This window comes from Rhamphochromis sp. 'chilingali' (assembly GCF_963969265.1).
Source record: "Rhamphochromis sp. 'chilingali' genome assembly, chromosome: 20".
In the NCBI taxonomy this organism is placed as follows: Eukaryota; Metazoa; Chordata; class Actinopteri; order Cichliformes; family Cichlidae; genus Rhamphochromis; species Rhamphochromis sp. 'chilingali'.
In genome coordinates this window covers 23,798,673-23,823,251 of record NC_137947.1, presented here as the reverse complement: position 1 = coordinate 23,823,251, position 24,579 = coordinate 23,798,673, and the positions used below count along the sequence as shown (strand labels likewise).

The 24,579-nt window shown below is 39.5% G+C and overlaps 1 protein-coding gene across 18 annotated transcripts in view; it reads left to right on the top strand.

Annotated features, from left to right (window-relative positions):
* The window catches only part of camk2g2 (calcium/calmodulin-dependent protein kinase (CaM kinase) II gamma 2), an 86,734-nt gene that overhangs the window by 24,496 nt on the left and 37,659 nt on the right, over positions 1 to 24,579 (top strand). For all 18 annotated transcript variants that reach the window (XM_080869149.1, XM_080869159.1, XM_080869148.1 and 15 more), the window contains exons 3-6: positions 14,981 to 15,040; positions 20,429 to 20,483; positions 20,792 to 20,857; positions 23,614 to 23,686. In XM_080869149.1, coding sequence (XP_080725275.1) covers positions 14,981 to 15,040; positions 20,429 to 20,483; positions 20,792 to 20,857; positions 23,614 to 23,686 — 254 coding nt within the window. The remainder of the gene's footprint in view (positions 1 to 14,980; positions 15,041 to 20,428; positions 20,484 to 20,791; positions 20,858 to 23,613; positions 23,687 to 24,579) is intronic.

Here is a 24,579-nt window from a genome sequence, read left to right as displayed (position 1 = left end):
CTAAAAAAATTTATTCTAGGGTTCCATACGCTTCCATCCATTTGCTATACTAACCTCTTACCAGCTTTCACTTTATGGGTCAGAAAGAGCACATGGATAGTAGATGTAATTGTGTGCTTTTTGTAAATATTGAGTAAATTATGTTATTTGTTTGAAAATAAAGTTCAGTTCATGTGTTTCTGGCTATAGTCTTAATTTAGTTCTTTGCTCAAAGTACTTGAGGGTTTTTTCTTTTGTTTAAAAAAACCACTAAATTATGAGCTCCTTATATCAGTAGTGCATTCACGTTTTGTTAACCTCATGACCTGCGTTAGTTATCACAGTCTGAATAGTTTAAACTCGCAGCAGGGATGTGTTCAACAGCTCCCAAGCTGCGATGCTGTTACGTGTTCAGATGTCTTTAATAACATGTGGCATAGTGAGCTGTCAGAGTAGTTCTGATAAATCTAATTTACCTTTTAATCTTGAGTTGTATTTGCTTAGCTACGCCACAGTGTAGCTGAGATAACATGAAGAAAAAAACCATTGTGTAGCAATGACTGAAACGACTATTTATATTTAAATGTGCCATTACTAGAGCTGGGCGATAGAACGATAACGATATGTATCGCGATATAACTTTTACTCGATAGAGAAATTAAACTATCGCGATAGACTTCGCCGCTCTTGTCCTCTTAAAAAAAAAAAAAAAAAAGGTCAGCCAATCCAAATTAAGTAGCGCAGAGCCGAACCAATCACAGCCGCAGCATCACGTCGCGTGACTTGTTACGTACAGCACAAGTGCCAAGCCGCACGTGTGTTTATTTGGGAAGCAGCCAGCGGGTAATGGAGGAAATGAGTGTGCCGACTAGAAAAATCAACCGAGCGTGACCAAAGAGAAAACAGATGATGGTTCCAATGCCGGAGAGATTGTCGAACGGAAGAGCCATAGAAGTTCCGTAGTGTGAAGGTATTTCGGCTATTTCAAGTCTGACAAAAAACAGAGTAGCGTGCACTGTAAATTGTGCCGAAAGCAAGTCTGGAAATACAATAAACTGGTGCATGCGTCACACTGTGCGCCACGTTATTGTTTCGGTGAAATGAATTTCTACAATACTGTTACTGTTAATTCTACTCTCTGCAGTGTTTAAATGCTTACATATACACACAGTTACCGTCCCTCCACACATACGACTCGGTTCTGCTTCTATGCCCCAGCTTTGTTTACTTTTTCCCACCGAGGCTTCTAGACTTCTGATTGGCCAACATTTCTGCACGGTTAGGAATCTAGCGCCACCTGCTGCTTTGGCATGTTCATAGCAGCGTTTTCCTTCATTTCTGCCTTTATGTGTGGACGGATTATTTTTTAAAACGAAAACGGAAAATCTCCGTTTTCAAAAATACCCGTGTACGTGTGGACGTAGCCTCAGTCTCTGACTGGAAGCGCTAATTCGTCATTCGGCTTTTGTCAGACTAAAGTAACTGTTAAAACTGTTTGAAAAGCTCAGCTATACAACAAGGAGAGATTGAGAATTTCCTTTTAGTTCTCAGTTTATTTGATATTGACAAAAGTTAGTCAATTTTGTCTGTTCTTCTGTAAAACAAACTAAGATTTATTTTTAGAATTAATATTTTGTTTCTAAGTGGAATTGACAATTTAGTCTGTTTCGTTTGTTCTATTTTGAAACTTAAACGCTTTAGCGGCTGCCTTTTGTGTAGTTTGCAATATTTGCCTTTATTTATCTGAAAAAGTCTCATGTTCCTTAAGTACATCTACCCTGTTGAACTTATTATGGGAAATAAATATTTAAATAAAAACAAGCTGCTGATTATTTCACATTTTACTTGTGAGCAACGACACATTTAAATCTTACAAATATAGTTATTTGGCTTATATCGTGATAGATATCGTTATCGCCTGAAATGAAAAAAACATATCGTGATATGAAAAAATCTCATATCGCCCAGCTCTAGCCATTACTATTTTTTTTTTCCTTCACCGTGACTTCACTTTTTCATTTCTGCTACTGACTGTAAGACTTTTACATGCTGCGTAGCTTTCTGCTTTGATCCATTATTCTAAAAGACCAGTGATATTAAGAACATTAGTTTGGGGTCACTGGACAAAAATGATGAGATGATGATGCAGCACTAATGATGGGATTTTCTCAGTTTAAATGATATGGAAGTGAAGGTTAAAAAGGGATTCTGCACGATACTAGAAAACCTTTTTTTACAACAAACATCTCTCTTTTTTTTCCCCTTTTTTTTTTTTTGTTGCAGATGACGTTATTACTTTACGGAGAGAAATTTGCCTAAAAAGTGTTGCAAATGCATACGACATGTCCACAAACGTAAACTAAGACTTACAAATGTGTGCGATGATTTGTGTGTAACTTTTAATGGCCTCACGAGCAAGTGCTTCAATCCACACACAAATACAAAGCAAACTATTTTACAAATGCGTACATCAAAACCTGAAGAAATTCTAATACAGTTTATTAAGTTCAACTCACAAATCCGATAATTGTACCTTATGAAGACCGTTCTGTGCGTCTGTTTCTAAAAACAGACCTAACATCTGTCTCGCTCACTCCAAAACCTTAAATATAAATCGCATAGCACAAATTGCCTACTATGCACAGATCTGTGTCATGCATAGATCCACAAATGTAAGATGGATTCAGTTAACATCTGAGCTTCCACTGCATACATCCCCCCCCCAGTAAAGTGGACGTTTGTTTTTCTAAGTAAACAGAACGACTCGTAGCAACAAGAAAACACAGATTTACCAGTTACAGATACTACACAGTAGCCTATAAAGGTTAATATAAGGTTTAAATAATCTGCTGGACGTTCTTCTGCTGGGAAAAGTCAGTCAGTGCTCAGCTGCAGATGGGGGAGCACCGTGGTTGTACATCACTGTGGATCATCCTCTGCAGTGAGTATATGCTAACTAATCTCTGTATATTTTGCATGTAGATATAAGCCAGGTAAAATGGAATAACACTTTGATGTAAATTTTACCATTCTGTGATGAAAACAGGCTGACATCCTGAACATTAGCGTAAAGAGTAACCCTGAACAGGCTACTTTGTCGTGTTTGTAGTTGGTAAATCTGTGTTTTCTAGTAAAGGGGTTACAAACTGTTCTGTTTATTTAGAAAAAGAAACGCACGTATGAACTGGGCCAGATGTCCCAGTATGACACTGGGACAGAATACATCTTGCATTGGTGGATCTATGCGAAGCTGGCAGTGTGAAATTTGTCTCAAAACCCAACATGGGCTTGCGACGTGATCTGTGCGTATCAGGCGAGTGAGAGAGATGTTACATATAGTTTTAGAAACTACTTTTAAACGTTTAAGATTCTGCTCTTTTCAGTGTCAGGCTGACCTGGCTGAATGAAATGTTCCATAGTGTTATTTTCTGTTTCAATCTAAACTATAAAAAAAGACAGCTAGTGCCTTTTTTGTGTGTAGCTGCACTTAATTGTTTAATAGAACATTTACTGAATTAACAAGACAGAAACAAATCTGCAAATATTTTTGTCACATTATTTGGAGTTCGAAATCTGTGTGAGATTGCAAAGCATTGCCATTGTCAGTTGTGTCTTCTGTAAGTTGGATAACCTAGAAATATTATGAACATATTCAGATAAACTACACCAATCAGACGTCTTGGCCCACTTTCAAAAGGAAGCTGAAAGTTACAGGGCAGACAGTGACACAAGAAATCTCCAAAATAGAGCCTAAAACAGCACAATTTGCATTTATTTTTTTATCTCTCTTCTCAGAAACACATTTGGGATCCCAAAAGATCCTCAAAACATTATACAAAATCTCCAAACATATTTGTTGCACGCTAGGAGAGAACAATTCTGCTACAACTCTCCCACATAAAATCTGTGATTTCAGATGTTTAAACATCCTGTGGCAGGTATGTGCCATTTCATTTAATCACCACCTTTACTTATTTTCAAAAGGCAAGCTTTTAGATTTGTATTATAGAAAGTAAACTGCTTTGTTTCTGTTGGCACTTTTCTTTAAGGAAACGCCAACTTCTGGCAGCTACAAACAAATGGCAGTACTCGGAAAAAAGCCAGTCAAATTTCAGGATGTTAACAGGCAGTCAGTCCCACTTGGCATCAGATTTGTGTCTTCTGCTTTCATTGCCAAAGGCTTAGACATACATATTGTTGTTTACCCACACTCAAGAAACTTGACAATAAAAGAAATGCTGTCCCTTTTTACATGGTGGGCACTGGAGCAAAAACACTAAAACACCACTTCGAAGCTTTTCTGTCCAACTACTGACCTTTGAAATTGTGAAACAAAACTAAATGTCATGAATTAAAGCAGCATTTTATTAATCTAGATTACATGTGCAATTAAAACTACCCCATGACACATCACTTCTGGGCTCAGGATGCTAATATACACATTTTTTCAATGCTACTTGATATTTCTTTACTCCTGAAAACAGCTAGATGTTGAATAGCATGCCCTGATCTCCCGAGCACACAAATGTTTAATGGGTCCTAGCCAATCAAGGTTGCTAGGACCCATTTAAATATTTGTGTGCTCAGGTATACTTTTTTCGTTAATTATTTTGATATTTTGATAGATTTTAAATATCCCAGTGGCAGATGTAATTGAGAAGTAGAGCGATAGGAACTCATTGTCACACATATGTTCAGGATGTGTCCAGTTAGCAAAGCAATGAGCAAGTACATTTTTAATTGCTGGAAAAATTGAGAGAAAACAAAAACATTTCTTGTGGAGCGTAACTTTAATGTACTCTCATAAAATGTCATGGGAGATCTAAAGAAGTTGGGAGAAACCACTGGCTGAGTTAGTGTAGAGGAAAGAGAAGCTACTGTATTCATCTGATGAGACATATTTATGTACATTCATGCTTTTGTTTGTTTGATTTCAAAAAGTGCATTTTAAGAGAAAAGTAAAACCAAAAACCTCTGTTGTTGTTTGGGTAGACACCCAGCTACACATATTCAGTGCCCATTTTTCATCCAGCCCATTTTAGTGGAAATATTAATGGGGATCCCTGATATCCTCCATGCCCATAAAACTAAACAGAAGAATTTTTCCACTCGGTCACAAATGTTCAGATGAAACTGCTTCCTCCCCGTTTTTATGTAATGTATTTCATTAATTTAATGAGGCAGGTCAGGCCTTAACTTTGAACTAGTGCAGTGTCTACAGCATTGCTCCGCTTCTTTATTTCATCTGCAAAATCTCTCACACATGCCTGGTCTGCGAAGTATCATTATTCAGGTTTAAGTCGTTCTGACCCCCTGGTTGCTCAGTCATTTAAAATTATGTTCTTGACATAAATCAGATGTTTATATTTTGAAATGTGCTGAAGCTCAAGATAAACTTGCATTTGTGAGAGCAAGAGTTACTCTGTTCTTTTCTGTTCTCAGATGTAGGGTTAAAAAACAGAAGTGGAGTATTTTCTGAGCGTTTTCTGTGTATGATGTTGGGGTCTGAGAGGTAGTTTAGTTGGTGTGTATGGCTTACTGTGTGTTACGTTTAGCCGCTCTATGAAATTTAAGGAGGCCTTAGCTGACCTGCTGGCAGAGACCATTAACGTCAGGTTGCTGCACACCATGGTGAATGGAGTCTGTGTCTTTGTGCCAGGACCCCATACAGCGTTTAGTTAGAAAAGTTCTCTTTGACCAATGGGATAACAACTATGACCACAACTTCAACTCCTTTAAACTTGCCCCTGTGGGAAACTTGCAGAAAGGTGTGTAGACTCCCAAAAGCTAGAGGAGTTTGACAGCATGGGAAGAGCAGCACTTTATCATGCATGGAGTAACACTAGTAGGGTTTTGGGATTTCTGTCTTTGTCTAAAAAGACTTAAGTAGATCTATCTTACCGGACAACCTCAGAGCAGTCTTTGTTAGTAAAATACACTCACTGGCCACTTTGTTGGTTACACCTAGCTAGTACTGGACCAGGACCCCCTTTTGCCTTAATTCTTTATGGCATAGATTCAGCAAGGTGTTGGAAACTGATACTTTGGTCTGTATTGACTCGACAGCATCACACAGTTACTGCATATTTGTTGGCTGTACATCTATGACGCAAATCTCCAGTTCCAACACATCCCAAAGGGGCTCTATTGGTTTGAGATCTGTTAACTATGGAGGCAATCTGAGTACAGTGAAACAAGCTGAGCTTTGTGACATTTTGTCGCTCACTGGATATTTTCTCTTTTTCAGACCCATTCTCTGTTAATCCTAGTAATGGCTGTGTGGGAAAATCCCAGTAGATCAACATTTTCTTAAACATGTTAAAAGTCACCAAAACCATCTTTCTGAGGCCGTTTCATTTATTCTTCAGCAGGTCATCTTGAACATGTCTGCATCCCTAAATGTAGCGAGTTACCTAATCAACCAGAGCCTGGATTGTGAGACAAGCTTTATATGTGGAAATGGTTTAAGGCTTGTTTCTTGTTGCTTTTTTTTTTCCATTTTGCTCTTGGCTGACTTAGTGCACTAGGTCAGTCTCTGGGGTCCAGTAGAGCAGCGATGGTGTCTGTTTTTGCCTAATTAGCATAGTGCAGAGGCGGATAAAAAAAGAGGCTAATCAAGAGTGAAGGGTTTTGAGGGCTGGGTGCAGTCCTGACTGCCCCTTTAGCTGAAGAGGAATGGAGAACTAAAACTACCAGATTACTAAAGTTATTTAGCTGTATGTATCATATCTTTATGATCAGACATGGATGGATGGATGGATGGATGGATTTGTAGCATCACCATTATGTCTCCAATATATTTCTTTCCTCCATGCCCATTATGGGCTTCTTATCGTATTTACATCATTCCGCTGTTGGCTTTGAGTAGACAACCTGATCCTCTGTATCGGCCCACTGACACAACACTGACCTCTCGCACCGACGAGATGTCTGACTAGAGTCACCTGTTGTTGCAAGAAGCTAAGAGAGATCTTTTAAAATCAGTGTCAGAAAATTGCATCTGCCTTTTCTGTTTCATTTGATTCTCTATACATCTTTGTCAGTCTGGCTCCGCTTCTGTTTCTCTGTCTGGCTCACTCTCTGTCTCATTGTATTTCTGTCTCTCAGCTTGCTGATGCGGGGCGGGCCAGGTCAGTGTGATTCAAGGCTGTAAGCCGGAGGAGGATTGGATCTATTTATAGGCTTGTCTGCTCTGGGCCACACTGACCCAAAGTCTATGTCTCTCTTTTCTGTCTGCCTGTTGAGTTCTGTCAGCCTGCCATTCAGTTAGCTCATCATCAGTTGGTCTACCCTAAAATAGGAAAGTAATGCCTTCCAGAGTTTAACAAGCTCAGTGCCTTTGACAGCAGCAATGTCTTTGAGAGGCTGAAACTTTTTTTTGTTCATTGATCAGCTGATTGACTTGTTTGCAAAAAAAAAGAAAAAGAAAGAAAGAAGATCTAAAAAGACAACCTTTAAATGCCCAGAGTCCAAATTGACAGTTAAGAAATTCAGGTATTTAAATCAGTCTGTTTGATAAATAATTGAGTTAATTACCCAAAATTTGGTTGAATAAAAAAAACCATCTGAATGAAGCAACTGTTTTGTTGTCTTTAATCAAGAACTGTATTTTTTGTTTGTTATTTGTTGAATTTGTCTACCAAAAAATGCTAAAACTGTTTATTTGGATCTGAACCACTTAAATAAATCATTGTATTAAGATGAATGCACTCAGGCAGTAAACTGCATTTATCCTATAGTTTGTGTAAGACGAACACACGAAGCTGCTCGCTGTGCATAAGAACTTAAAGAGGATTAGTCAAGTCCACGTTCCTTCTGTCATTGATTTAGTCCTGTTTATATAGACTGTAAATCATAAAAATCATTTAGTCCCATTCATGCAGACAGTAAATCATAACCAGCAACAGCAATAGAAAGTCTGGAGGATCAGCCAAGAAGTTTAGACTGCATGATTCACTGCTCTTTTGACTGGACTTCTTAAGACTTATATATTGTCAGCAACATTTGTGAGACACCAGGATGTTTTTCTTTTTCTTCATATTGAGCAAAAATGCAAAGGCTGCTTGATCTGCCAACCTTTCTGCCTGCCAAGTAGAGCTGACTGTGGCTGAAGACGTCTGCAGTGCAGAAGACCCCGACACAGCTCAATGACTAGGCCTGAGATGTATTCATTTTCCTAGAAAAGTGTGGTCTCACCAGAGCCCATAAATGTCACAGAGTGAATAGGAATTTGCTGTGAGATAGGGCGCTACGTGAAATGAGGTGTGTGCGTCCAGTATTGACAAAACATGGCAGGAATAGATAAATTAGATATATTAGATTAATATAATGCATAACATAAGGCATAACTCTATAACAGTGTCGACATAACCACAGTGGTGTTAGCATTTTGGCTGCTAGTTAGACTTTTCAAGCTAGAAGTCACCAGAGCGTAGAGTGGGGTCCTGTCAGCTAATACTAGCAAGCTTGGTTAACAAACTGATTTCATAAACTCTGAAAGGCCCTTTCAGACTGGACATGTAATATCGTGTGAATATTTCGTGCATTAGAAATATTTTCACCTATTCTTATTGTAACTTCACTACATGAATTTGCAGCATTTACTTTTTCAAACCAAGTTTGATTTTTTCGGATGTTTTGGATTCGACTAAACAGATCTGACTGTATTTAGTAACAGGTGTGCTCATAGCTCAAATTCCGCAACTGTGCTGAATATGGAATGACACTGAAACAGTAAAATGATACTGTTTTACCTCAGACACACAGCTAAACACTGCTTCAGCTAACTCGACTCTCTGAAATGATTTCTCTACCTCCCCAGGTGTGGTCCCAGCTCTGCTAACATGACCTAAAACTGCCCCACTGACATCCTGAAATATGTACGAAATTGACCGTGATACAGCTTTAACTCCTAGATCAAACCATAATATTCTTGCTGCTCCTATGTTCTTGTGAGAGTTGGATGAACCCAGAATCTCTGTTTCTTCCTTTTGTCGTTTTGGAACATCAGGATCAGCTCATCGTCACTTCATGTCAGCTTTGTTTTTTTCTACATTCCGTTTTTTGAGGAGAAATGTTCGGCAAAAACGCAACACGTTCTGTGTTTTTACAGGTTATACATGAAGTTCAGATCTGTAAAATTACACAACCCGTTCAGTGTGTAAAAGTCTTTATAGTGCCACCCACAATCACAGATACCTGGTTATTAAGCTGACTAATGCTAACAGACTAATTATATACCATAATTTTACTCAACAAGACTCCGAAGCACTTGGAAGTTAAGAACAACACATCAAGCTATGTCATTTGTCAGATAATGGCAATAAAATCTTCAAAAAAACACCAGTACCACAAACAGTTTCATTAGTGCTGTCAACGTTAACCTCGTTAAAATGACGTTAACGCCATAACTGCATTAACGCAGCAAATCTCCGTTAACGAGTTACTGCGGATCGCCTTGTGCGTGGGGCTGGATGGCGTCAACGGGTTAATGAGCTAACCGCGCTAATGCGTTGACGCCGTGCAGGTTGTCCTTTTCTAGGACTTGGCATGAGAGTTTATTGACTCACTTTTTGAAGGGACTGGCTTCATATTTCCTTAGGGTTTTACTTGAGGCATACCAGGTGGGCAAAGGATATGTAGAAACTTAGGTGGACACATTGTGATCCAGACTGATTGCAAAATATCTGTCATAGCTTCTGTTAACCTTGCCGGCTTCACAGTTGGCTGAGCACAGGACAATATTCTGATTTCTATTTGATTATTAATGCTTGAATTTCAGAATGATCGCTTGTAGACCCAACGTTAACATACATTGGATGAAATGTAGCTGTTGAGCCTTACCAAATGCTGCCAAACATTTTAGATTTAAGATCTTCCACCTTCACATGCACTCCTTTACAGGAATAAATATGTCTGTGATTCAGGACACACCCTGTGGCATTTAGGTTGTTTGTTTCAGGACAATAAAATTAGAGCATCCAAAAGTGGTCTGTGTGGATTTAGGCTGTGTTGTTTTGCATGCTGGTTTGTGCACAATAAGGAAACAAGGCTGAGAGCTATGCTTTTAGTTGTGCTCACAGCACTCTTTTCATTGACTTGACTGTAACTTTGCTAAAGGCTTCAAATGGAATTGTGAGGTTGTCTAATGGCTTTGTCGAGTCAAAAAATGTGTGTAACAACAGCCCATACACACAGATACTCCCTCATACATTACACTACTTAGAGGAAGTGTAAGGATACAGTGAGAAACAAAAGGTGAAGGTAGAACGTTGTTTTCGTGGTCTCTGTTTTCCCTTTCACAGTTCATCATGTTGAAGTATAGAAAGCTGGATGTCTTACATACTAACAGTAGGTTCTTGGTGCATCAGCTTTAGAAACATAGTACCTGCCCGTGGGTGTTTTTTGGGCTGAAGTTGTTTCACATGAAGAGTCTAATCAGGGGTTCATCCCACTAATATCTGTGGTTAGGAAGCAGGTTGTCATGTTTGCTCGAATCATCTGATGAAGAACAATTGTGATGTATTGTTGACTGAGGATGAAGGATCCCTGACAGTCTTGACGGAGCTGCTAACTGACATCTTGAGTACTTACATATTTTATGATTATGTATTTACTTATGATGTGCATGCTGTAAATAAATGGACTTCTACTTGGAATATATTTGTTAAGAGTTTGAAGATAGAACAAAAAGTCAGAATCAAAATGTTTGCCGGCTAGCCATGTTGTTTACTCTCATTATTGCATCTATTAAAGCATTATCTGTATTCTGCCATGTGAGTGGAAGATAATTGATGTACATGGTTCATGGGGTTTGGATCGTTCTTCAAGAAGTTAATGTATGCTGAAAGATGACATCTATTCTGTCTATCCATTCATCCACTCCCCCTGTCTGTTTGGAGCTTCTAGATGAGAGAGTAATAAGCAGAGGGCTGGCTGGATAAATGAATATGATGATGTGCTGCACTGTCAGGCATCACTCAGTCCAATTGGGCTAAGTGCTGTGTGCTCTTCACTTTGGAGCAGACAGTGTGATATCATACCATCTCTCTGGGAAGCAGTCGAAAGGGTGGGCTTGCATATGTAAGAGGGTGGGGATGGTAAACTCTGGGGGTTTGACTTGATGGTGGAACAAACATGCACAAAACATGCACACAACTTCTTCCTCCATATATGATTCATCATTAGGGCCTGTGCCAGTGAGTGCCAATGTGGTATTTTTTTCTCTTTGTGTTAATTTCATAGAAAAAACAGCATGTGCAGAAAATTGATATTTTTAACGTAACAGTGTTCAGAATTGTTTAACGCTTTCTAGTCTGTACAAGGACTGCTTCATTTATCATTAAAACTCAACTGTAACTGTTTTTGTTGTCTTTTGTTAATATAGAGTTGTTTATTTGGTTAACTTTTGTGTCTGTGGCGGCTTGGGACTTGTGGAAAACAGTCGCTTTCACCTCATGTTTCTTATGGATTTCACTGTACTGCATTTTTGTCTGTTTATGTTGGTATATCATATCATAAGTGAAGTATATCGTATCATGGGCTGTGAAGTGATTCAAACCTCTATAACATATTGTATCTATAAAACTGAACAACTCTTATTTCTGAAGTTAGTTTTTTACTCTGAGCTGCAAAGGTCAAGTTTTCAGAATCTTATAACACAATAAATTGAGAACAGTGTCACCTAGATCTTCAAAATGATACCGTAGGTGAATCTGCTATGAGACTGAGGGATAGTACTGGTGGTCACCAGTATTTTTCAACTTCCTGGTTTTTGTAACTCTGCTGTTTTAAAACTGTTGTTGTTGTTGTTGTTGCTACAGACATGTCTGAATGTATCCCTACTCATAGAGTCGCTTTTGTTAGACTCATGGGAAACTTTTTTTGGTGCGATTGCAAATTGTCTTTCAAACATACGGAGTAAAACACAACATATGGTTAATAGAGACTTTGTTCCAAGGCTGGCTAGTTATTAGTGTAGTTGCACATGTCTTGAAAGACATTTTCTTACTTCTACAATGGTTCCATTTTTACTTAAACTATGTGTCACTGCGCAGAATTAAACACACTATGTATATGTTTTTTCCCATTTAGAAATACCAGATTTAGAGAGTTAATTCTCTAAATTTTAGGTCGGTTGTTCAACTTTCAGCACCTGTATAACAGCCCGTCTGTCTTATTTCTAATGACTTACTAGCTGGTCCTGTTGGTTCTAGAAAAAGCCTACAGTTACCTTTCTGTCAGTCACTTTCTTTTCTATAAAATTTGTCTTTTTGACACCAACTCTTCTCACATTTTTTTTTGTTTTTTGCTGATACTCCTCAGTCAGTTTGCAGTGTTTCTAAGCAGACTGGGTGCCAAGCTTGTCTGCCATCACAAGCGTAATAAAAGTCGTCATATCAGGCCAGGATCGAAAAATAGTCCTATTTTTGCAAGCAGATCCAACTTCTAAGAATACAACCAGCCAAAATAGCCCATTATGGCTTTGAGAAGAAGGTTGTGGAATGTCTGTAGACTGCTTTGATATTTTCTTTTTCTCTGAAAATGCTGGACTTATCAAAACTTTTGTGTCTGTGAAGCCTAAGCAAAAAGCATAGATATTGAACTGAACAGGACAGGTATACACTGTGTATGCTGTGCAGAGATATGTAGGAGAAGCACTACAGCTGACTGGCTTGCTGTTTCAGAGTTTTGGGGTTAAATGTAGGGTACTGTTACATCCCTTACTGTATCTTCCTGTAGTATCTTGTTGCTGATGAGTGCAACAGATTTCACCGGAAATTCATAACTTCGGACCTGTGTGCAATTAAGGAAGAAGAGACAAAGGTTACAGCTTTAAATTATCAAATAACCTGAAACAATTCTCACTTTTTTATTTTTATTTAAGCAAGTTAATGTTCATAGGTCTGCAAAAACTTTGAAAATACGAACTGTTTAAAATGTACAGAACGAGTCATCTGGCCACCCATTTCTCAGTACTTGGGGTTACATTTAAACACTGTTATTAACATTCAGAGGGAATTAAAAAGTTGTATTTTTTATTTCAAATAATATTAGCTTTCAACAAGGATATTGAAGTATTACTGCTGTCATTTGTGTCTTGCTGTGAGTGCCAAGTCAAATATAGAAGTGTAATTTGATTTCATAATATTTTGTAGGCACACAAGACCACAAATTATGTATTTACATGGTAGCCACTGAATTGTTTTTCCACTGACTCTACAGTCCCCTCTGTGTTTGCTGTGGAGGAAGGAAGTATTTCCTATTCACTTTTCCTGTAAGTGTTTTTCCAGCCTGTTCTGAGATTTGATCCAACTGAAGCCTTCTCTGACCTCTGAGGTACCTCCACCCTATGAGCTTAGCTCACTGATTACAGCTTTTCTATCTATCTACTGTATCTACTGTATCTGTGCAACCAGTCTGCCTGAAAAATGCAGCTGCATACACACACATAAAAAAAAAAAAACAGCTTAAAACTCATATTTTTAAACTTGCTTTTGGTTGATTTTTGTTTTTATGTTCGACTTAAATTTCAGCCGGTTGTATGGACTGTGCTTGCCCTCCTAAATGCATTAAGTTGTTGAACAGATGTTTACAGTGAAGTGCCTGGTGAATGTATATTGATAGCCATATAAGTTGGGCAGAACAAGTGGTGTTCACAACAGGAGCCATACTTCTGCTTAGAGTTGTACATATCTGTAGCTTTTATGATAGAAAACCAATAACACATTTTTGTTTCCAATTGGGTTTATTTGATGTGTTTATGTAGCGTGTATAGTACAATGTTAGTTTTCCCCTGATACTAAATTCAAAGGTTTTCAAAAGGTTTACAAAAAAAGCAGTAAGGAATTGGTGACTGTGATTTTCAGCTTCAGTGAAAAAAAGATATTGTCAGACAATATAAAGATATATCAAGAAGATAATCTATTATGCAATTACAAAATGATGGTCAAACTAATATTTTTGGGATAAGGGATGTCCAGTGTCTCTAACCCTCTGTTGCGAACTCGAACCAAAACACATAGGCGCACACACAGAGGTCTGTGCACCCAAGTAAGCACTCCATCTGTCCACTGAGACCAGCAGCTGGTTGGTGGCAGGAAAGCCCAACATAAACCTGACCTCTTAGACCCCGCAACAGGACATGCCATCCATTGTATCTACTGTATCTGTGCAACCAATCTGCCTGAAACATGCAGCTGCATACACACACATGCATGGACATCCTCCCCTTGCCATTAGAATCATTATCTGGACACTGATTGTATTAAGGGCAGACCCACAAGACTAATTTCACTAAGTGCAAAAAGCTTGTGCTTATTTTGTGTATGTCTCTGTGTGTGTACACTATACAGCTGTTTGTCTGCTTGTGTAATCATGCATTAGTTTACGGTCTCTGTTTTGGCCTCTTACATCATCGGGCTCTGCTACTATGAAGTGTTTTGCTGTCGTCTCCAGTTCAAGTTGATTGATTTTGGTCAAGTTTAGATGAAGAAAAATGATTGTTCTCAGTGGAGTGGGAGGAGCAGGAGAGATTGGAGAGAAAAAAAATGAAGTATGTTTATATGTTTGTGTGTAACCAGTTCAGAGTTGAAAGAACATTTTTAATCAAGTTGCGAAGTCGCTGGTGCAGGCAGTTCTGAAGTCCTACCAAACAAGATATCAACTTTTAATGTTTGCGAAAATCTGTTGTTTAGAAAAAGAAATAAATCATTTATTAGCACTTAAATTGTGAACACATGTTAAAAAGTTCTGCAGAAAAAGCTGTTTTCAAAGCGTGCTTTTGGAGAAGTGATGTTGAACACGGCCTGCAGTCAGTTGAGTGAATGTTATGGCTCCTCTTTTTTTGTGTACTTCAGCATTACGCCGTTCTGTGTCCACTTACTCAGTGGATTTTGAGAAAGGGGTCTGTTCTGCATGCTGGACAAAAACACAGTGACTTCTCCTCCTGGTACTATTACTGAGTGTTTACCATTTCCTCTCTGCTCTTCTCTATCCTCAGATCACCAGAAATTGGAGCGGGAGGCGAGGATCTGTCGCCTGCTGAAACATCCGAACATAGGTGAGTGACCTTTGGGAGCCAAGAGATTAAATGATTAGTGACACAGCTGTGATAATGCAGATGTTTCATGAAAACATCTGTAGAAATTTGAACAAAACAAAAGCTACAGCTTTTTTTTGTTTTTTTTTGTTTCAGTTTTATTCAGACCAGAGATCAGAGTAGATCAACATTTAATGCTGTTGTATTTAATACAGTGTGTTACTTAAATAGGCCGTACATCGTCATTTGCTACAGAGATTTTGCCCTTAAGAATAACTGTAAGTGTGCTGTAAAAGTTACGTGTGAGTAAATGCTTAACTGCTTTGATTGTTAGGCATCACCCCAGCTAATTTGAGGCTGTTAACTGGACCTCTTCATCATGTTTGTGTTTTTGGTGCTCATAAATTAGCACCTTGAGGTAACTTTTCTTGTGATTTGGTGTTACATAAATATAGTTGAATTGGATTGAACTGAATATTAGCACCCTTTAGCAGCTGTCGGTGTCTCAATGTTTATTTGAGTAACGGTTAAATGGGTACAGTCAGATACAAATAATGGACCTTAATGCAACAGCCCTGTAATAAATTCTGTCTTTCAGATCTTGTCGTGAGCACTTTTGGATAAATAGTTCTAGAAACAGTTCTCAGTTCACCTTCATTAACATCTTAGAAGCTTCAGTTTGTGAACATGTGTTTTGATAATCATATTCAAGCCATTCCTATCAGGGAGGATGGGCTTAAGAACAGAAAACGTGTTACAGCCATATTCACTTCTGGTTTTTCAGGGGCTTTTTGCTTTATACCTATACTTCATCACGTGAAACATGCTCAGTTGCTTACAGATCAGATTTGGCCAATATGAATGTGAAAACCAACAGTTTCCCTGAAAGCTGAAACCTTGTGGTTGCCCAGTTTTGTTTTGTTTTTTATATAGAACCAAAACAGCAAGAACAACTGCACCAAAGTTGGGTTTCATTTCAGTGTTGTTCAGTTTAATAATAACTTTGAAGCAAATGGCCCCAGGTGATATGCAAATCAGCCAGTTACCTGGCCTGTCGCTGTGTGGGATATTTGCATGGTGCAACTGGCCAGCAGCCAACAAGACAAAGTGAGTCTGAACGCCAACACATGCTCAGTCAGCTGGTCGCACTAATGCGATCAGCGCTGTTTACTTTGTGTACTGTGCGTCATTGTTTTGTGTATGTGACACTGAATAGTTAATGGCCACTAGATATTTCCCTCAAAATTACCACCAAGTAAACAGAGAGCAAAGACACTAAAAATAGTTCTTTATTTGATCCTTACACTGAAGCTTGCAAAAAGAAAAACTGTATTACTACTTAATTTGCAAGCTTGATGGTCTTGGTGCGGTATCAAAGTTGTGCTTTTGGTAAAACATCCTCGTTTCTGAAGAAAGAAGTTTAGCCAATCTGCATACGGTACAGTAATCAGCCAAAAACAAGGGATATAGTAGTATCAAACTAATTATAAATAATGAAAACAGGGAGCAGGTCTCTTAGTGTTTGTATCCAAAAGGCTGTTTGTTTGTTGCCAATCTGCCAGGCAGCACTGTGACTACATACTGTACCGTCTCATCATTTCAGATAGGCGCCCGGTGCTCCGGGAAGACTGAGACACCTTCTATCACTGACCTTGTGTGTGTTTGCAAAGCCATAATAATATTGTCATTTCACTGTGTATGTTCTCCTGGCTTTGTTCCCAAGCTAGCAATTAATAACTTTCATTATTATCATTTTTATTAAACAAAATAAAAAAATAAAAGAAGTTTGCTGACTGTCTTGTCAGGATTTGAATGCTTTCCTTGGGATTTATTTAAATATATGAGCATGTCTGTTTAGCCATGCATGAGTCCCTGAGCAGTTTCTACTTTGACCCACTGCTGATGGAAAAAGTTGTAAAACAGGCATCATTGACTCAGGTGAAGACTTGTTGGGTAACAGGCCTTTTAGCCTGTCAGTATGAAAAATGGCACCTTCTGCTGACTTACCTGACTTATGAAACTGATCATGGTGGCTCATATTACTACAGGTGTTACTGCATGGTGCTGCAGTACCTGTATCTTTGGCATAATGAGGCCCCAACCTTTTATTTTATTCTTCGTCTAATACAGTTTTTACTATCTTCTATAGCGTCTCAGTGATGTGTAGAGGCTTTCTGAGCCAAGTTTAGTTGATTAAGGACATTATGAAATAATGATCTACTACTCAGTTTCTAGAACCAAAATTTCCTAAAGACATCGAGAATTTTTGTAGATTAGCCTACCTCTTTACAAACCTATATCTGCATACCCAGGCCTACAGGGCACCCTCTTTTAATTTACTTTAATCTCCATTTACACAGGCCTACACCAGTAAGTGATTTGTGGCAAGCCAAAATCATTATAAACTTCAGGAACTGAAATTCATGTTTTTGTCCACTAGGTGTTTAGCATTGGGAATCACATTTTTGACCAGAGGGTCACAAACTGGTTTCTAGACCTTTTTGACTCGGCTTATAGTTGTTATACAGGGTGGGCCATTTATATGGATACACCGTAATAACATGGAAATGGTTGGTGATATTAAAGTCCTGTTTGTGGCACATTAGTATATGTGAGGGGGCAAACTCCTCAGAAGTCGGCCATCTTGGATACAACTTTTGTTTTGTCAATAGGAAGAGGGCCATGTGACACATCAAACTTATTGGTAATGTCACAAGAAAAACAACGATGTGCTTGTTTTCAATGCAACTTTATTCTTTCATGAGTTATTTACAGGTTTCTGACCGCTTATAGAATGTGTTCAATGTGCTGCCCATTGTGTTGGATTGTCAATGCAACCCTCTTCTCCCACTCTTCACACACTGATAGCAACACCGCAGGAGAAATGCCAGCACAGGCATCCAGTATCCGTAGTTTCAGGTGCTGCACATCTCGTATCTTCACACCATAGACAATTGCCTTCAGATGAGCCCAAAGATAAAAGTCTAAGGGGGTCAGATCGGGAGACCTTGGGGGCCGTTCAACTGGCCCACGACGACCAATCCACTTTCCAGGAAACTGTTCATCTAGGAATGCTCGGACCTGGCACCCATAATGTGGTGGTGCACCATCTTGCTGGAAAAACTCAGGGAACGTGCCAGCTTCAGTGCAATTTCAAATATCCAGTGGCCTTGAGGTTTCCATTGATGAAGAATGGACCCATTATCGTTGTACCCCATATACAGTGGGGCAAAAAAGTATTTAGTCAGCCACCGATTGTGCAAGTTCCCCCACCTAAAATGATGACAGAGGTCAGTAATTTGCACCAGAGGTACACTTCAACTGTGAGAGACAGAATGTGGAAAAAAAAAATCCATGAATCCACATGGTAGGATTTGTAAAGAATTTATTCGTAAATCAGGGTGGAAAATAAGTATTTGGTCAATAACAAAAATACAACTCAATACTTTGTAACATAACCTTTGTTGGCAATAACAGAGGTCAAACGTTTACTATAGGTCTTTACCAGGTTTGCACACACAGTAGCTGGTATTTTGGCCCATTCCTCCATGCAGATCTTCTCGAGAGCAGTGATGTTTTGGGGCTGTCGCCGAGCAACACGGACTTTCAACTCCCGCCACAGATTTTCTATGGGGTTGAGGTCTGGAGACTGGCTAGGCCACTCCAGGACTTTCAAATGCTTCTTACGGAGCCACTCCTTTGTTGCCCAGGCGGTGTGTTTTGGATCATTGTCATGTTGGAAGACCTAGCCTCGTTTCATCTTCAAAGTTCTCACTGATGGAAGGAGGTTTTGGCTCAAAATCTCACGATACATGGCCCCATTCATTCTGTCCTTAACACAGATCAGTCGTCCTGTCCCCTGGGCAGAAAAACAGCCCCATAGCATGATGTTTCCACCCCCATGCTTCACAGTAGGTATGGTGTTCTTGGGATGCAACTCAGTATTCTTCTTCCTCCAAACACGACGAGTTGAGTTTATACCAAAAACTTCTACTTTGTCATGTGGTCAGATGAAACCATTCTCCCAATCCTCTGCTGTATCATCCATGTGCTCTCTGGCAAACTTCAGACGGGCCTGGACATGCACTGGCTTCAGCAGCGGAACACGTCTGGCACTGCGGGATTTGATTCCCTGCCGTTGTAGTGTGTTACTGATGGTGACCTTTGTTACTTTGGTCCCAGCTCTCTGCAGGTCATTCACCAGGTCCCCCCGTGTGGTTCTGGGATCTTTGCTCACCGTTCTCATGATCATTTTGACCCCACGGGATGAGATCTTGCGTGGAGCCCCAGATCGAGGGAGATTATCAGTGGTCTTGTATGTCTTCCATTTTCTGATGATTGCTCCCACAGTTGATTTTTTCACACCAAGCTGCTTGCCTATTGTAGATTCACTCTTCCCAGTCTGGTGCAGGTCTACAATACTTTTCCTGGTGTCCTTCGAAAGCTCTTTGGTCTTGGCCATGGCGGAGTTTGGAGTCTGACTGTTTGAGGCTGTGGACAGGTGTCTTTTATACAGATGATGAGTTCAAACAGGTGCCATTCATACAGGTAACGAGTGGGGGACAGAAAAGCTTCTTACAGAAGACGTTACAGGTCTGTGAGAGCCAGAGATTTTCCTTGTTTGAGGTGACCAAATACTTATTTTCCACCCTGATTTACGAATAAATTCTTTACAAATCCTACCATGTGAATTCATGGATTTTTTTTTCACATTCTGTCTCTCACAGTTGAAGTGTACCTCTGGTGCAAATTACTGACCTCTGTCATCATTTTAAGGGGAGGAACTTGCACAATCGGTGGCTGACTAAATACTTTTTTGCCCCACTGTACCACACCAAACCATCACTTTTGTTGGTCCAACAGTCCTGGAGGGATCCATCCAATGTGGGTTAGTGTCAGACCAATAGCGGTGGTTTTGTTTGTTAACGTCACCATTCACATAAATGTTTGCCTTTGTGAGTAGCTAATATCTGCCGAAGGGATGTTTGACTAATGCCACTCTCCAGTGACATGCGGCGAGTGCTACGCTGTCGACTCTTGCTGAATGAAGCTAGGACAGCCACTGATGTTTCTTCATTAGTGAGTTTTCTTGCGTCCACATTTTGGCAAATCCAACACTGAACCAGTTTCATGAAACAGTTTGCTGACTGTAGCATGGGAGATGGGTGGTCTCGTAGGGTGTCTTGCATTGAAATCTGCTGCAATGACCCGGTTACTGCGTTCACCAGATATCAACACGATTTCGATCCGCTCCTCACGTGTTAACCTCTTCGACATGTCAATGGCTGTGATCAACTAACAAGCCTGAAGTGACTGCACGCAATCTCCAACCTAAACACCTAAAGTTGATTTGCAGATTTTTATTTGATGGCTCTTTCTGTTTCTTTGTGTGTTTCTCTCCCTCACTAGTACGACTGCATGACAGCATCGCAGAGGAAGGCTTCCATTACCTTGTCTTTGACCTGTGAGTGAATCACAGTACAAACACACACATTACCAGTTCAGGCCTTTCTTCCTCTGTTGATCAATTTTTGTTTATTGTCTAGAGGTAATGACTCCAACTTTACAAAAAGAACTCACTTTTTCTCATGTGTTAGTCCACAAATAGCAGTTAATTGGGGTAAAAATGGAAAAAAAAGACAAACTGATCTTTAAAAAGCATGTTTTGGTGATATTGTCTGCAGTATGCTTGTTTTCCATCTGTGCTGGGGATCTTCACTCAGAAATAAACACAAAATACAAAGTTTCTATTTTTCATGTATGTTTCCGCAGAGTCACTGGAGGCGAGCTGTTTGAGGACATTGTCGCCAGAGAGTACTACAGTGAAGCAGATGCCAGGTACACTAAGTTAGCACAAAATTGATTTTTGTGCCTTTTTGTTTTTGGTTGCTGTGAACTCTCATAAAATATTTTGCGATTTGAATCTGTGTTAATGTACTTTGTGCTGTAGCAGCAGAACCATTGCTTTCTGGCACAACCTGTATACACTTTATTTTGGACCAAGTGACTCAGTGCTTTTAAATTTCATTAATAAACAATGACAAAGCTGTCCTCTGAGTTTAAAACTTATTTTTAGTTTGTTGTCCGAAGTTGAGGTTTGGTTTTTTGCATTACCTACATGCCTAAGCGCTTAACCATGATGTAAAAGCTTTTAATCAGTTAGATAATGACTTAAATAGCAGAATTAAAAAAATATGTCAAAACTTGCAATAGAGAATGCGAAAGGCAATCAATAGAGTTAAGGTAAGTACAAGAGGAAAATAGTACAATAGGCATTATACTAGATTAGGCTGAAGATAAAATAGGCTCAGTAACACATGAAAAATAATAAATGTCATATATGTGTATGAGGAAGCTGGGTAGGGACAGAATAAATGGCGGGATAAATTTTAAGTCCTGTTGTGCTCTAATTTGGACACTCTTGATTCTCTCTCGCAGAGAGACGACAATACTCCCTAAATCTGTCTCCCCCTCCCGCTGTTGTCCCTTACTTCACCTTTACTAAATGCCAAGCTCAATTTATTTTAAGAGAAATAATAGCAACTTTAACTGAGCCGAAAGAATTGTAGATATGCATGCTGAGGACAAGCTTACATAAGACTCCCCCCTCACACCCTGCCCACATTTCTTTCGTCACGTTCATTTACTTAAAAAATGCACCACATACTTCTTCTTGCACCACTTATCCTCTGCTCCAAGTACACGGGAATGTTGCTCAAAGATTGCAGGTACATTTATAAATCTTACATGGCTCATGGGGGGTTCATAAATAAATCAGGTGTTTAGCTTAGTGTAATGTGGGGCTTTAGTCAGCCAAATTGTTGGTTGACTGAACTGTTACCTTCTAATCAGTTGATCTGTTGCTGGGGTAGGTTTGATTATGCACTTAATCTCTAGTTTGACTATCTGTCACAATGTGTTGAGTACACTCTACCTTCTAGCCTTTTTAGCCTGATCTAATTATAAAGAAATATAAAAAGCTAGAATATAAAATCATTTAAACAGTGTTATTTTAAGCAAATATAACCACAGACTCTGAGCCATTTTTTCCATTTAGATTGGAGAGTTTAGATCCTTGGATGAACTATTGACATCATGGCTGGATACAGTTTACTTTTTAAAATAGTAACAAGACCAAACAACAGTTTCGATGTGTTCACACATACAGAAAGCCTAAAACCTTACCTTGCTGCTAGTTAAGTGCTTTATAGTTTTGCGTTCATCATCATCTCACAGGAAAAACCTCAGTAAATGCAAACATTTTAAGCTGTTAGTCGCTCATAGGATTGGGCATCTACAGTCATGTGAACAGGCAGGTGTTTTTCATTTGGAGTTTTTTCCTCAGCTATCGAAAATAATGAATCAGGCCAAAAACTGTCAATGCTGCACTTTTCTCCTTGAGAGTATACCCTTGTATATCCAAATAATAATAATTTTTTATTGACTTGGGTTTTTGCGCCTTTGTTAGATAGCACAGTAAAGAGAGACCGGAAGGCAGGGAGAAAGAGGAAGACATGCAGCAAAAAGCCACTGGTCAGAATCAAACTACTGCATTCAGCCTTGCGGCATATGACTGATACTACAGCCTCAGTGTCAAAATGAGCAACAGGAAATGATTTTGTGTTGCCCATCAACCACTAGAATGTTGCAAATTTGGTGAAAAAGACCCTGGTTGCAAGGATTTAGTCGATCAGCCAAAAAAAAAAGTTAGACAAAATTCTTCTGTAAGGGCGAGGTAAATGTGATTTACGGGCACATTTTCTGAAAGGGTCTCCTTCAAGACATTGATAGTGCTTCTTTTGCTGAAGTAGTCACACAGCAACCATAACTAGAGAGCAGCTCTTTTCTCACGTCTACACTGCTGGTGTGAAGGGGATGTGAATGCCAGTTTAGCGTCTGAAACACTCACTCACACACACACACCCCTACACCCTTCCTGTGTTGCATTGTGGGTGTCTGTTACCACGGACCCACAGCCACTAATGATCTGACATTTGTAGCCACTTTGTGATTGGCCAGCTGAGCAGAACTAAGGAAGCAGTGGGAGAGCAGAGCATTGTATTCCTCTTTGTAGCCCTCCGTTCTTGTAACAGGTTGCATTGTCTCTTTAGAAAGAGTGTCTGGAAATGGGTTGCTGTATTTTCTGTATCCTGCTTTCTTTTTCACCGTGTCATCCATGGGCCACTTGGGATGACTGAGGCCATAACCTGGCTCTTAATGCAGGGTTACGTCAAGGCTCTGGGTGTTTTTGGTTGCATATAATAATGGCAAAGCTTAAAGCGCTTCGTAATTTTGTTATGTGCCCAGTGGAAGAGCTGTCTACCAATTTACTTTAATACTGTGACACTATACAGTGTGAACAACAGAAACCTGTTCAACCATATCCTCTTTTTTATCTTTTTTGTGGCATTTCTGTCTTTACTCGTATGCTCGTCGTGTACTTTAACTGTCACGTAATATGAATTCCACCCTAAACTAGTTTCTTCTTCTTCTTCTTCTTTTTTAAAACTTCTGCTTCAGTCTGCATTTGTGATCTCCTGTGGATTGACGAATGTGTCTGCCTTGTGCTCCTCATCCTTCTCTGTCTCTTCCAGCCACTGCATTAATCAGATCCTGGAGAGCGTCAGCCACATCCACCAGCACGATATTGTCCACAGGGACCTCAAGGTGAGTGATCACACACCTCTGGTGAATATCGAAGTACCTTGTATACTATATAAATCACTTGAATAGTGACTAGCACTTTGTTGTAAATGAAGATTAAAGACGTGTGGAAATTCACATCATGTCTGAGCGCTCTTGCACACACGCACAGACGTCACGCAGTGACGTTTAGACCAACTTAAGGGATGAGCGTCATCCTTCTGCTCTCCGGCTTTCTTCTGCATTCCCAATCCTCTGCCTACACCCCTCCTCCCTTTTATCCGTCTCCCTCCTTCCTCTCTATTGCTCTCTGCCCTCCTCCCCCTCTCCCTCCTGCACTGCTGAGGAGTGACGAAAGCAAACCAGCTGCTATTAATAGCGGGTCGGTGGGTGAGATGACGGCCAGTGACGATTTCCCTTGCAGCAAGTCTGTGCACCCCTGGCAGAAACCAAAACCACTCTGCAGCTGTGCGCTTTCAAATTTCGTTAATTTTAACGTTAATACAATAATATTAAATAAAGACAAGACTAATCTGAGATCTAAACACCTGGATAATTGTACCAGTACTAAGTTCAGAGCCCTAAACTTTTAAGGTTACTTAACTGTCTGTCTACTTTTATGTGACAGTGTAAAATTAAGCCATTACTCTGAGGGTAAATAGACGAACATAATTGGACGATGCACAATCGTTTTTTTATCCGAGTGGTGTAAATGGACTTGTGTTACTTCTCATTGATTTTTTTATTTTTATTTTATTTATTTATTTTTTTAGCTTGCCAGTGGATGTCAGTATCAAATGCACTTGGAGAGGGAAGAGGTTTAGAAAGATGATAATGATGATTGATGATGAGGGCTATGGACAGCAATGTATTAGATTAGTTGTTAATGTACAACTCCCTTTTCATGTTTCATAACT